This window comes from Fundulus heteroclitus, chromosome 20 (assembly GCF_011125445.2).
Source record: "Fundulus heteroclitus isolate FHET01 chromosome 20, MU-UCD_Fhet_4.1, whole genome shotgun sequence".
Classification (NCBI taxonomy): domain Eukaryota; kingdom Metazoa; phylum Chordata; class Actinopteri; order Cyprinodontiformes; family Fundulidae; genus Fundulus; species Fundulus heteroclitus.
This window is the reverse complement of record NC_046380.1, coordinates 10,608,483-10,622,613: the sequence shown is the minus strand read 5'-3', so window position 1 is coordinate 10,622,613 and position 14,131 is coordinate 10,608,483. Positions and strand designations below refer to the sequence as shown.

General features: G+C 36.5%; 1 protein-coding gene across 1 annotated transcript; it reads right to left on the bottom strand.

The window, feature by feature from the left end:
• Positions 1-2,618: 2,618 nt before the first annotated feature.
• Positions 2,619-14,131, bottom strand: im:7151449 (complement decay-accelerating factor, GPI-anchored). Its single transcript, XM_036152128.1, has 12 exons — positions 13,896-14,131; positions 12,760-12,945; positions 12,535-12,634; positions 10,838-10,908; positions 10,555-10,734; positions 9,353-9,418; positions 8,093-8,167; positions 7,863-7,937; positions 5,646-5,684; positions 5,531-5,572; positions 5,369-5,420; positions 2,619-3,262 (listed from the first exon to the last, which is right to left on the bottom strand). Exons 1-12 carry the CDS (start codon positions 13,978-13,980, stop codon positions 3,259-3,261), a joined length of 975 nt encoding a protein of 324 aa, XP_036008021.1. The 5' UTR covers positions 13,981-14,131; the 3' UTR covers positions 2,619-3,258.

The window sequence follows — 14,131 nt, the reverse complement described above, 5'->3', positions numbered from 1 at the left end:
TTTTCGGGAACAAATTTGCTAAGGAGATACAGCATTTTTACACAGATATGTACATAGCTGCAGTCTGTTACACATTGTCTAATATCCACAGATATAGAATGAGTTATGGTTGTGTTTGTTTCACATTGGGGTGCCAATACAGTGGGCCTCTGATTGTGCATCGTGGTAAGTTCATAAGAATGACCAGAGACATAGGGTTCTATACAAATTGTAGCCCAGGGAGACAGATTGTGTTGTTACCTGCGACTGAATGTCTTAAAAATCACCTGCTTATTATTAACGCTCTCTTTTTAAACAGTTTTTGCAATACTGACCTGCATTTCTGGCCTCCATTTTGTATTTATGAACGTTTCTCCAGACATGGCTTTGAGCATGACATATAAACACCTGTCGGTGATATTAGACAATTAGCGTTAAGAGACGAAACTGCAAGCAGCATTTAAACATTCAGTGGAAAATGTTAAATATATCTTGAATGCAGCGCAGAACAGTACACAAACTAATATTCACTGTTTGTGTACTGTGTACCTCTGAGACGGTTGCAAGTACCTGGTTCGATCCCCACTGCCTGCACTCTGGGTCCCTGAGCAAGACCCTTAACCCCTGATTGCGACCATGGTGCCACACAGTGGCAGCCCACTGCTCCCCAAGGGGATGGGTTAAGATGCAGAAGTGAATTTTTCCATTGTGAGTTCAATAAAGTTCAATTATTATTCTCCAGTCCACGTGCACAACGCTGGTGTCATTTCAACTTGTTGCCAGAGAGGGCAAACTTGTGCAAAAACTCGCTAACTTGCGCAACGCTCCTTTAATTAGCCCTAAATTGGTTAACTCAGAGTTTTAATGGTCCCTGAGACAACTGTGTAACAAACCCCACTCCTTTACTTTTCTACTGGTCAACCATTTTTGTAAATGTGTGATTGGTTGTTTATATTTTTTCGCTTTACTCCTAAGGTTGCTGTCCCTCTGCACGCCCCTTGGAAGTATAGCTGGAGTTGTGGCAGAAACTTTTGGACTTTACAGAACGGACCAACGCAAAGTAGCGCACAATTGTGAACTGCATGGAAAATTATTTAGGGTTTTACATTTTTTGACAAAATCTGAAAAGTGAGGCTAACCCCTTTTCTGTCTCTTTTAATATATCCTTTAATTAAAACGTGCAACCATTCGGCTCCAGAAAGTCCCTATCAGTTCCAAGGGGTCACCAGTAAGAGGTCTATCCGGGAGAGGAAAGGAGCTTCAGACAGCTGTGCCGAATTCGGACAGCCTTTATCTCAGACAACATTACGTGACGGGAACACACGGATGACGAGAGGCGAATCCGGGCCTACAGCCTTCCGAAAATTAACTACAAAGTGCACGCTCCTTTCTCTCTGGAGATTTTCGTTGATTTCCGTGAGGGTTGTACTTATACGTCATGTAACGCAAAGGATTGTGGGATACCTTAAGGTGTGTTAATGCCAGTAAGGGATGTCGCAGGATTCCTAGGCAAAACTAACCGTGGGAGAAATCATACAGGCTCCTTTTCCTACCTCCCTTACTGACTGCACTATTCAGATAGCACTTATCATGGCGACCGCTGACGCACTTCCGCTTTGGCTAAAGAGCCCTTACTCCATGAGGGTAGTCGGATTGAGCCAAATACTTTAGCCATATTTCAGATGGTCGACAGAGAAGAGCTGTCTGTCAGCGCCACAGAGCCGGTGGAAATAACAGCATCGATTAGAATGGGTTTGATTTGCGACAGAGAGAAAAATGCACGGATGACGGAGTCTGTGTGAATAAGGGGTCAGTCTGTGGAGGCCTACTAAGCACTCATTAGATTCAGCTGTGTGGAACCAAGACAACACCTAAAACATAAAAGACACCAGCCTTTGAGGACTGACTTTGGACACCACTGAACTGAATGAATTTGGCTCATGTTTGTCCAAGGCGTACCTTCATGAATAGTAGGGGATGGGAGAAGTGAATCAAGGACTGCTGAAAGCTTTCGTCAACATAGCTGCTGTTGTCAAGGCCTTCAAGAGAAACAACCACCCCCTCTTTGGAAATAAACCATTTGTTCTAACAAAGATAAATACCTCACATAATGAATGCTTACAATAATTTTGGCCTGCCTTTTTTTAATTTCATACAGCTATTTGGAAGTTTTTTTTTTCTCTCCAAGAAATCTAGTGGGAATGCCTAGTTTTACACAGTGGGAAGCTGCAGTAAGAAACCAGTAAGCTGAGAAAGCAAAAAAAAAAAAAAAAAAACTTTGATGGCTCCAAATAAAAATAAGTGACTTCTGTCATGAAGTGCAGAGTACAATGATGTATCATCCCTTTTTGTAATGGGTGTTTCCTATTTTCTGGTCTGCACCCATAACAAGATATTAACTTGATCCTGTTCTGTCTTGACGATTTCTGTATTAGTTGAGTTGATCAATAACAGAACATCTACTATTAAAGACAGAATAAATAACTCAACCTAGACTTCTAGATGTGTCATGTGACCTAAACTTATAAAGGACTGCAGGGTTTAATAGAGATCCCACCCATCTCAATCTTTACACAGACATACAGGCGAGCAAATAGACAGACACGTTTTCCTACCAAAAATAAAAGATTTTCTTCATCTTATTTTCTAAAAATATTTCATTTTGAAGATGCCTTTGAATATCTCTACATGAAAAGGTTTCCTGTTGTTCTGGAGAGTAAAAAAAAGAAAAGAAAAAAAACCCTGAACAATAAACAATGATGAAAAGAAAGTCAAGTCAGGAGGCGAAGAGCAGATAGTATCTTCACCAGCCTCCAATGCAGACTGTAAACTGAATTATCCCCATTGTGTACTTCCTGGATAACATGAATGATGTCTCTGTCCTGATAAAACAGCACATAAAAAGAAAACCTGGAGACCCACAGGCTTAAGATGTCCCAAGAACTTCAAACTCAATTGTTTTTACAATATTTCAAATAATTTATAGCACAAGTAAAAAAATGCTTACAACATAAATAGTAAATACAAAAAAATATCCTTAAGTGAAAAAGTATTTACAATAATTTTATACACAAAGGGAATTATAAAAAAGTGCTTGTAATTATTATGATTTGGCACAAAACATTAATAATTATCAGGTTTAGCCTTCTTCTATAAACAGTGCAAAAATAAGAGTTATGAAAGGGAGCCCCTTATTTTGGTCACGGCTTGGTAAGGCATTAGGAGTCTGGCAGTCCTTCGTCTGCGATAGATGTCCTAATACATGGGTCCACTTCCAACCTAGCTGGATGTGATAAGAAAGCAAGAGAAAACGGTTTCATTAGATCTTAATTCCCATAGTGGTGCAAAAGGAAAACTGATAGCAGTGATGTTTTTTTTTCTTGGCTTCAATACAAGATTTTTGTTTGTACTCCATGTTTCACTCATTAAAGAACAAGAAGAAACGTGAACACGTTAAAACAGCTTAAACAGAATTTTCTGGTATTTCTGATGGTCTTAGATCATAAAATACATATGAAACGAGGGATACCTGAATGAAGAAGGACACTTAAAGAGATTGGAACTGTAATAACTCCGGCTTCAGGTCTTCTCCAGTGTCATATGAGCTATAGTGTCATCAAATAAGGAATTTGTGTGAGAATTATTGGGCTGTAAGATTTTTAGTTTAATTTTTTTAAATGTTAAGTTTTAATACATTATTAATCAGCATTTAAGAAAATTAAAGGTTAGTCATTGTAATGGAAATATTTTTGATAAAGAAAAATAAGTATTTAAACCCAGTATGATTTGACATGAATTCCCCTTTTCAAGTTATTAGTATAACTTTTAGCAGCATTGAAGAAAGCACAGGTTTCTGCCCAGTCTGAACTCTATGTGTTGTGTCTTCTCATCAGCTCCACTTAGAAACAAATGATAAAGTTACTACTCTGCAAAACTCTCTTTACCCTTTTTTATTAAATTGCTTTTGACATGCCTGTAAGATACTGTGTGACCAGAATGTCTCTACTTAGGCTTCTTTGATGACCAATATCTTTTCCGTGATCTTTCTTGTTTCCATAACAGTTCTTAAAAACATAGATTTACATAACACTTCAGATAAATGTACTTTGTAGGGCTTATGTATATTTAAGGAGACATAATACAGAGATTTCTTCTGTTTTTGCTTTTTATTTCACACTTAAAAGGTTTCAGGTCTTCAAAATAATATGTTATTATTAGAAAAAGATACCCAGAGTAAACACAATTAAGGATTTTGTTTATTAAAGGGGAAACTGGTTATCCAAAACAAAGTGAAAACTGAATGAAGTTGCACTAGTTCATCAGTCACACCCCAGCATGATTATAACCAGATCTAGATAATCAAGTAATCCTTGACTGGCAAGATGAAGTACATCAAAATATCTTGGAAACCAACACACCCTGCCTAACCATAACAGATGATAAACAAATGTCCCAGACATCCATCAGCCTGGAAAATGTACTCCAAAGTTCTTTCTAAGGTTTGGGGACATCAGTTAACCACAGAGAGAGAGAGAGAGCCATTGTCCATACATATTTAAAATGACAGTGGTGAAGCTAACAATTGTGAAGCTTCACAGGAGTAGCCAGCCAAACAACAACAACAAAAATTGTTGCTCATCAACAATTAATCTAAAGCACTGCAGCTCTCACATACCACAGTCTTAAGAGTTCATGATTCAACAGTAGTAAAGAGACTGGACAAAAATGGGATCCAAGGTAGAGTTCGGATTTATACCCAATTTAGGTGCTGTGGGCCATTCATGCTGTAAAAACCTCCACATAATTTTACAAAGAAGACAATTCCCCCTACAATTTATGCAAAAGACGGATTGCCTGTTATGGAATAGTTTTTTCCAATTTTCCATGAAGTCATGGGAAGAAAGCTGCTTTTTATATTTCCTGAGGTTGTCTTTGTTTGGGAATATAATTAGTTTAATGGTCTGAAACATTTAAATTAGGGTAAAAAAAAAAGCAAACAGAACATCTGTAAATGGAGTATATTTAGTCTCATGGAAAGAATCTTTATTTGAAACATTATAACATAGTAGTTACTGTGTGTTTTTGGCCATTTTATCCATTTTTAACCCAGTTAAGCTTAGATTTAAAACTAAAAATGTTCTGTTTTTTTTTTTTCATTAAAACCCTACAAAATCATTAGACAACCTATATGATTGAAGTTGCTTGTTAAGTGTGTTACATTGAGTTTAACATCTTATAATGGAGTCGTCAACCTGACTGTGCATTCATGCATGAACCTGAAGAGGGTAAAGGGTACATGCAAAGGGAGACAGCAGCAGGATAAAAAAAAAAAAAACAGAATCAAAAGACATGCAATTGTTTAGTAAATTTATGAAATAATATAGCTCACCCTTTTCTTTTCATAAGGAACTTGTTTAAAAAGAATGCAACTATGCAGACAACTGTGAAGAAGAAGAAGAAAGCAAAATACATTTTGATGATTTTCCATTTCAGTCACAGTGAATGGTTAATACTGCTATTAATTCCAAAACGACACTTTAATACATATTACCTGTTGTAACAACCACCACACTGATAATAACAGCTGCATATCCTGTAACACAATAGGAATAATGTAAAAGCCAATCCAGTGATGACACATGTTAGGATTTAAAACAATGATTCACCTTTATCCTTATGTATATTTAAAGTCTCCACAGTTTGGTCTGCAAGTACAAAACGGAGAAGTTAGTGGATTTCCAGCAAACATTACCGTGAAGATCCGATTTAGACTTTTAGGATAAACATCAACACATGCTTAAATATACACAGCGCTTAAGAAAACTGATCTAAAATGACTTTTTCCTGACACTAATGAAATATAATTTCAACTTGAACATTCAAAGTAAAACAAAAACAGCAACAAAATGCACAGCAGACGTTGAGATTTTCATTTTCCTGTTTGTTTACAAAACCCTAAATATTTTTATACCATACCATTATGTCTGCTTGTTACACATTAAACTACAATAAAAAAAAAAAAAATCAACAAGACATTTGAGGCGGCAACAACTAAGACATAGCGATGTTTATTACGTCTTTCTGTGCTGATCTTTTCACACGTCCATCCTTTTGTACTTTGTACCGACCATCAACTCATACTTACCTTGAGAATATTTAATACCTGCTTCCATAATCAATGGTGTGAAGTTATTTTTTTATGATCTCTTTGTAGTTTGCCACAAGGAAATGTGGCGAAATGGCACAGATAGATAACATCTACTAGCAGATAGATAACATCTACTAGCAGACAGATAACATCTACTAGCAGAGGTATTACATAGACATTTTGGTTTGACTATAGGGTCACAATCTTTCCTTTTACTTAACACTCAACTCTGATCAGAACCACAACCAGTGGAAATACGGTATGCCTAACATAATGCCTTTCCGAAAATATCGTACAATTACCGCATTTTTGGACTACAAGACGCACCGGATTATAAAACACATTAAGGATTCTTCCCGTGTGTGTAATATCACTCCACACTGCAACAAGAGAACTAACTTTCTTGAAATTAATATATTTTTTGTTAATTTGAGCAGGTGAATTAGACTATTTGCCAATGGAATGAGATTTTTGAATTTAAAATTGGAACAATTCATTTCCGTCATCTTATTTCAAGTGAATGTCTAATTATCTTATTTTAAGGGTAGAAATACTCATTCCATTGGTAAATACTCCTATTTAGCTTCTCAAATCAAGAAAAAATATACTAATTTCAAGAAAATTTTACTTACTCTTAGTTCCCTTTTTGCAGTGCGCCCCTCTGCGTACACCGCTCTCTCCTGAGAGGGAGAACTATCCGTCTCTATCGGGAGGACAGAGCAGCTGGACTACACTGCCTTGTTTCTAACATAAGGCCAAAATAAACTTAACTTTTATACTGAATTAACTTACTAGGTTTATTGTTGCTAGCGCGTACTCCGGGCTGCTTTACATAAATGTACTTCTAGTTTAGACATTACAGTCAGGCTGTCTTGAAGACAGCTCAGGGGTCCGATCAGATAGTGACACAGTGTACCGTAATGCTCCAAGTATACATTGAGTGGAGCGGTTTCGTTGCTAGCTAACTACTTACACATTTTAACATATTTTTGAGCGCATTGTACCACATAAAATCAGTCAGTAAGTACTGTAACCATCAATAAGACGCAACAGATTATTAGGTGCAACATCAATTCTTGAAAAAATGTAAGGATTTTAAGTGTGCCTTATAGTCCTAAAAATACGGTAATTATATATGAGATAATGTCAGTTGTAATTATTTATCCCCACAATTCACCAAAATACATTACAAAGATAAACATTTGTACAATTGTTAAGAGCATGATTATTAAATTTGTTTAGAGGTATAACATAGAAATTGATTGAAATAAAAAAAAAATTGGTTTATGGATAAGCAGAGGAAAGAACTGACACAAAGCCAGAGTGAAACAACGACAATAACATAAAACCCATCTAATGGACAGCACAACTATACGAAAAATTAAAACAAATACGTGATTCTTTTAGGAGGAAAATTTAAGTTAGACTTATTAGAGATTACACATCGAAGGGAGGAAATAAACAATAAAATTACTTGACAATAAAAGTTTATATGACCAGTCTGATTTGTCACGAACTGCGGTGTACACAGGAAAAATTTTTTAACTTCTACATTGTATCAGAAATCTGTTAATCATTTACTGATGTGGAACCCAGAAAATCCATACCATTATGACCAATTAAAAAAAATCATTAATGTTTAATCTTAGTGAAAGAGTTTTTTCAGAGAATAACACAACAACTTCGCCGCAATGAGAAAATTTAGGTGAAAACAAAATTTCCAGACTTTAGATACCTTTTAATGACGTGGTTGTAGATGACGGTTCACTGGTTCTGGGAGCTTTTTTCTCAAATGTTATAAATTTGTCACCTTTAAATGACATGGTTAGAGTTACTCTCACAGATTAGAGTTACTCTCACAGATTTCCTAATTTAGCAAAAAATAATGTGTTTAAACCACCAGAATAATGACTCATGCAATCAGCAAATATGCATGCAGCATTACAACCGAGCACGTTTCTGTACCTTGTTGTGGCGTTGAGATGCTGGTGAATATCCGCGCTACGACAGTTGTGGCGCTGGGAGAAGCAGTGGTTCTTTCTGTAAGATAAACTTAATCAGCCAAATGAAGGGCAGTTCACAGGTTTAAAACATGCATGCAATTATGTGAAAAAGTATTTGACCACTTAAAGATTTCCGTTGCTTTTTTTGAGCCACCGACTGCTTGCAATAATGAGTGTTTCACATCTCTTTGGGGGAATATAGGCCCACTTTAAAGTCATTCTACAGTATGGAGATAGATGAGTACTTTAACAAGGGAACTTTTTTTTAAAACCCGCTCGTGTGCTTTGGAATTTGTTCTGCTTCACAACCAAAAAGCGTTGGACCATCACACCACCGCCGCCATGTTTGACTGTCGGCATCATATTTGTTTGAAAAACTGTTAGCTGCATGCCGGATGAAATGGCACACACACCATCCTTAAAGCATGCCTCATTCTCTTTTAAGGCCACGGAATATTTTCCCACGTGTCTCTGGATCATCAAGCTGTATTTTTTTTTTTTTTTTAGCAAAAGTGAGATAATTCTTTGGGTTCTTTTTGGTCAGCAGAGCTTTTGGCCTTGGAACTCTCCGATGGACACCAAGGGCAGCTACTCCTGGGAAGCTACTCCACATTCCACATCTTCTCGTTGAGCTTTGCTGGAATCCAAGAGCCTAGGAAATAGCTTAGTAGTAATTTTACAGACTGACTGAAGTCAATGACATGGTCATCTGTTCTTGAATTGCTTTAGATCAGGGTCATGCTTTTTTTGCTTTTTGAGATCTTTTAGACTACGTCATGATGTCCGGCAGTTTCTATTTAAGTGTTTTCTTGATCCTGCAGTTCCTGACAGTAATTAAGATGTGATGAGTTAAACTGCCCCAAGAATGTGGTTAGCCAAAGTTATTTAATGATTCAACAAAGGGGAGCAATTGCTTGTCCCCCTTGGGGCCAGGTTGATTTGGATAGCCTTTTTTTTCCCCTTGGTAAATAAAATCATCATACGATAATGGCATTTTAGATTTATACTGATTATCTTTCCAAGACATTAGTATTTGTTGGACAATCTTAAACATTTAGGTTTGTTAAAACAAAAAAACATCTGTGAGTGGGCAAATACTTTTTCACAACACTTTATGTAGATCATGTTTCATTCTAATGTGAAAATGTAACAAAGTACAATATATAAACATGGAACTAGGCCAAAACATCTTTGTTGGGCACTGAACTTTGACATTATATACCTTGTTGTGTTGTTGCAGTAGCAGATGTTATAATTGAAGTTTTAATGTTGTCTTCTGTGGTCGCACCTATAAATTGGGATTCAGCTCAGATCATCCTGAATAATTTATTCAGCCATTTATATAAACTAGAAGTGGAGCATGCAGTGAAATCTAATCTGACATGCAGAACGGACCTTATCTACAACAAGCAGTCATGCATCATGCATTTGCTTGTGCGTTTAATTTCCATTATGAGGGAAGCAAAAAAAAATAAAATGTGAGGGATCGTCTATTTATGTTGCAACCTCTGCTGCTCTGTGTTTAGTGATGTGTTAGCAAAACAGATTTTGACAAATGACCAACTGTTTAAGGGTAAGTAACTTTGAAGTCAAAGCACTCTGAGGTGGTTTAAGAGTGAATTGATGATTCAGTTAGTAAAGAACAGGCAGAAAGGGCAAATACAAAAGAATAGTGTGATCCTTTAACGTTTGGACATGAAAGCCAGGTTTTAGTGCCAGGTTCCTATGGTGATCCCATAGCAACTTCTGCTGTAAAGTATGTCCATTGTTTTTTTTTTTTTTTTTAAATAGATTAACATTTTATATGATCTATATGAGTTCATAGAACAGGGAAAACCCAACAGGGATGGTGCTATGATGCACGTTTAATCTTGTTGAAACAGCAAGTTTGGGAATACCAACTGCAAACCAATGAGACATTTCAACACATCCGAGGATTGCTGAGGAATGAACTGCATTCCAGGCCACCACCACTTTTTCTAGGCTACAAGTAAACAAACTTGGGAATCATTGGAGTGGTCTTTTACGCAATACAGTCACAATTCACAGTATTGTTTTATTGTTGTGACACATTATTGCATGAAATAAAGGATGCTAATTTGTCATATTTGACAGTTTCACAGCTTTTCAACTAAAATTAGTATTTTAATGGAAAGTTTGGATGATCATGTTAGAATCCCAGTAAATGTATCGGGGAGGTTTTTTTAATAACCTACAAAATAAATGTCATTGTTAGTCCTGATGGAGTTAAGTTTCTCTCTCAAGATGGAGCATCGTCAGTTCTATGTGGTGATGAAATGAAAGACTGGACATTTGAAAATTAGTTTCAATAAAGATTATTTGCGTACACGTTTGCTAATTTTTTGTATGTAGTATTGCCTAACAAATCTTCTGTGTTGAAAAAAATTTACCTCAAGAGCTTACCAATGCATTGTGGGGGCGGAGAATCATATTTGGTCTTGCCACACGTAATGTTTTTACTCCCAGACAGCACGTATCCCTCGTTACATGTGAAATTTATCACTTGTCCATATTCTGGTTCTGTGTCAGCAATCCAAGAATTTTTCCCATTTTTCACTTCGGCGGGCTTGGGACAGGTAAAAACTGAGAAAAGTAGACAAAGAATATTATAGTTTCAGGCTTAAACTATTTTGGTGAACCGTGCTGAAAAAGGAAAATTAAATAGTTTAAACCGAATACCACTTACTTTGACACGTTGCTTTTCCAAACCACCCAGTTGCATAACAATGTTTGAAGCTGGTTCCTAAAATCCAATAACTGCATAAAGACAAATTCAAACATAAAGTAAGAGTGTTTATTTAAGTACAGCAGTTATAAAAAGTCTACATGCCCCTTAAAAAAAACCAACACGGTTTCATTTGACATATGAGACAAAGATAAATCTATTTTCTACCTTTTCAGTCTCTAATGTGACATAACTTCCTGTTTACAAAGAAATCCAGACAAACGACTCCAGTTGAAGGAAATGCAAAACATAATAAAAAAAAGGTGCATTAAGCAGGTTGTGTAAGTCTTCACACTCTTAAACTCTACGTTGATTCAGTCACAGTATTTACCGGGGTCCACGCCAGGCATCATTTATAGAGAATCTGATGGACTTAAAATATAGTTCAGCTGTGAGAGTAAGTCTGATATTTAATAGCCAGGCTACTAATTTTAAATGTCACATCTACTCAATTACAGAGCCATAGTTTGAAGACAGGTTATGATTCAAAGGATCCTCCCCACCTCCATGTAGGCAATCTTTCTTCTAAAGATAACACTGACTAAAATCCCCCATAACCTCATGGAGAAAGATGGTACAAGCTGATGAAACCACACTTGAACTTATGGGCTAACATTTCAAAAGGTAAGCTTCACAGAAACATTAGCACATCACCAAAAAACAAAAAAACACAGCCAGATTAAAATATGGTGGGAGCATCATGCCCTGGGATTACTTTTCTTTAGATGGAACGTCCAAATTTACAGAAGAACAGTTTTGTCAGAAGATAACAGTATTAAAATCATCTAATGGGGGTTCAGAACTGAAGTTGACAGAAATGGGTTCCCCTGAAGAGGGACAAAAGCCATTCCATTCGGTTCAGTTTTATTTATAAAGCGCCAGTTTACAGGGCATGTCATCTCAAGGTACTTTACAAAGTCAAATTAAATTTGCCATCTTCAAAGTCTGAGAGATATGGAGACCGTTTGCATGACAGAGTGGGAAAAATACTGCCAGGTCATGATTTGGGATGAGGGGGGGGGGCTATAGAATTAAAATATCCTTCAACAAAGTTTTACTTTGGGTGTTCATACTGGCTATGTGTGTTGTATTGTTTTATTTGTTTTAGTTGTTTTCAAGTAAAATTGCACAGGGTAATTGTTAATAGCAGTTTATCCATCCAAGGGGTGCCGGTGCCTATCTTCTGCAGTAATTAGTAGTGTGAGTAGAATCTTTTACTGTATGTCCACTTAAAAAACAAACAAGTGAACCGCACTCATAACACAACTGACTTGATGTCAAACTAAAATTTAGTCAAGAAAATGTTAAAACCGTTCCATAAATCTTGGACGACAGTCAAGCCGTATCTTAACTCTTTATGCCGTTTTCTATCTGATTCTCACATAGGTCTTTACTTATTTTAGTGACATTTTTTGTAATATGACTACATCACCAATGGGAGAACTTGAAAAACTAGATTCACATCGCTGATTGGTAGAGAAATGCCGGTATTGCAACAACAAACAATGCTGCTCTTTGAAACTGAACGTGACCTTGTTGGCGTCCCTCATGATTTCGCCAAGTTGCTACAAGTCAAGCCATACCTTTGATCTCCCGCGATAACAGTGAGACATTTAAGCAGATGAAGATGGAATTTAAATATGGGGAATCATACATACCCTTCTTCACAGATTACTTTGATTCTTGATCCAAATACAGTACCACCACTGGTATTAAAGGACATGTGTGGCTCTGGTTTGGGCTGACCACAGTCCATCTCTATGATATAAAACAAACACAAAACAATAGATATTTGTGCAGCACCATATGGTGCCAAGATGACCACATAAATCATTTGGGATGGCTGTTTGTCAGGTGTAATAAGTAAGCTAGACAGGACTCACTCTTGCAGTTGAGATCTGGCTCAGTCCACTTGTTATCAACGCAGTCTATGGTCCCAGAGCCGCTTGCTTTTTCATATCCTCTGGCACACTCTAACAAGACCTTAGAACCCTCTGGGAAATCATTTTTTAGGAGGGCTGCCTCACTGAGAACCATATTTTCTCCAACTTCCGGTTTGGGGCAGTCAGCTAAGAGAAAATAGTAATAAAGGCAATTGGGAAAAAAAAAAGACAAATGTCAGAAACAAACCTATTATTCCGATATCTGGTCATTTCGAAAAGGTTGAAATGATAAATGAATTGAATGCTTTGAACAAATAAGAAAGTAATGTTAGCAGTAAAAAGTATTAACTATATTATATATATATATATATATATATTATATATATATATATATATATATATATATATATATATATATATATATATATATATAAATATAAAAATAAAAAAATATATGCATACATTTTATGTAAATAATCATATTTAATGTACTACAGGCATCTCCCCTTATGACAGGGCCATATAATCTAATCCCCTCTAATTTTTCCCCAGTTTTTTATTCTTCTACAGTTCAGATTTTAAATTCAGAACAATAAATGACAATTTTTTTTTTTATCTAGATAGAAACAACAGACTAAAAAGCAAACGACAAAAAAAAAAAATCATGGGGCCTTACCAGTAATAAACATTGTCTATCAGTTGTGTATAAGTGCTTATATTTCTTATATATTTCTTATGGTCATTTTTAATCATCCTCCCAGTGTTTCACGCTGTACACCCACATCTATTGTCTATTCTTTATGTATTCTAAAACTTACCTTCTCCACAAAATTAATAAATGTCCAACATTTCCAATTGTAATCTAATTCGTATTAAGAAAAATAAATAAATATAAAAAACAACAACTCAGAATATGTGTTTTAATACGGTAGAGGCGGACGCCATTGGGTTTAGACGTTAAAATTCAGGATATTTTTTTTATTAAGTAATACCGTTTTAGTTAGTTGAAATAAGTAACAGAAGCTGAAATGTAGCGCTTTATAAGCGGTGGCAAATAAAACGCGATCTGCCTCTCCTGCATGTCTCTCAGCAGCAATACACTCATTTCTAGCCGGCTTCGCGGCTGCCGTACTGACCTGCAAAACTCCCGACAAAGAGGTGCAGCAGCAACAGCAGCAGGAGCAGGTTGGACTTGAGATTGTCCTCCGGTAAAAGCTCCATAACAAACTGTGGAAAGAGACACAAACTATCCAGATAAAAGCGCCCAGTGGGCCGGTCCGACTTCTTCAGAGTGGAAGCGTGGTGTGTGGAGACGCTCCTCCTGACACTGAAAGCGATTCCTCCCTCCCTGGACCACCTTTTGTTGCCATAC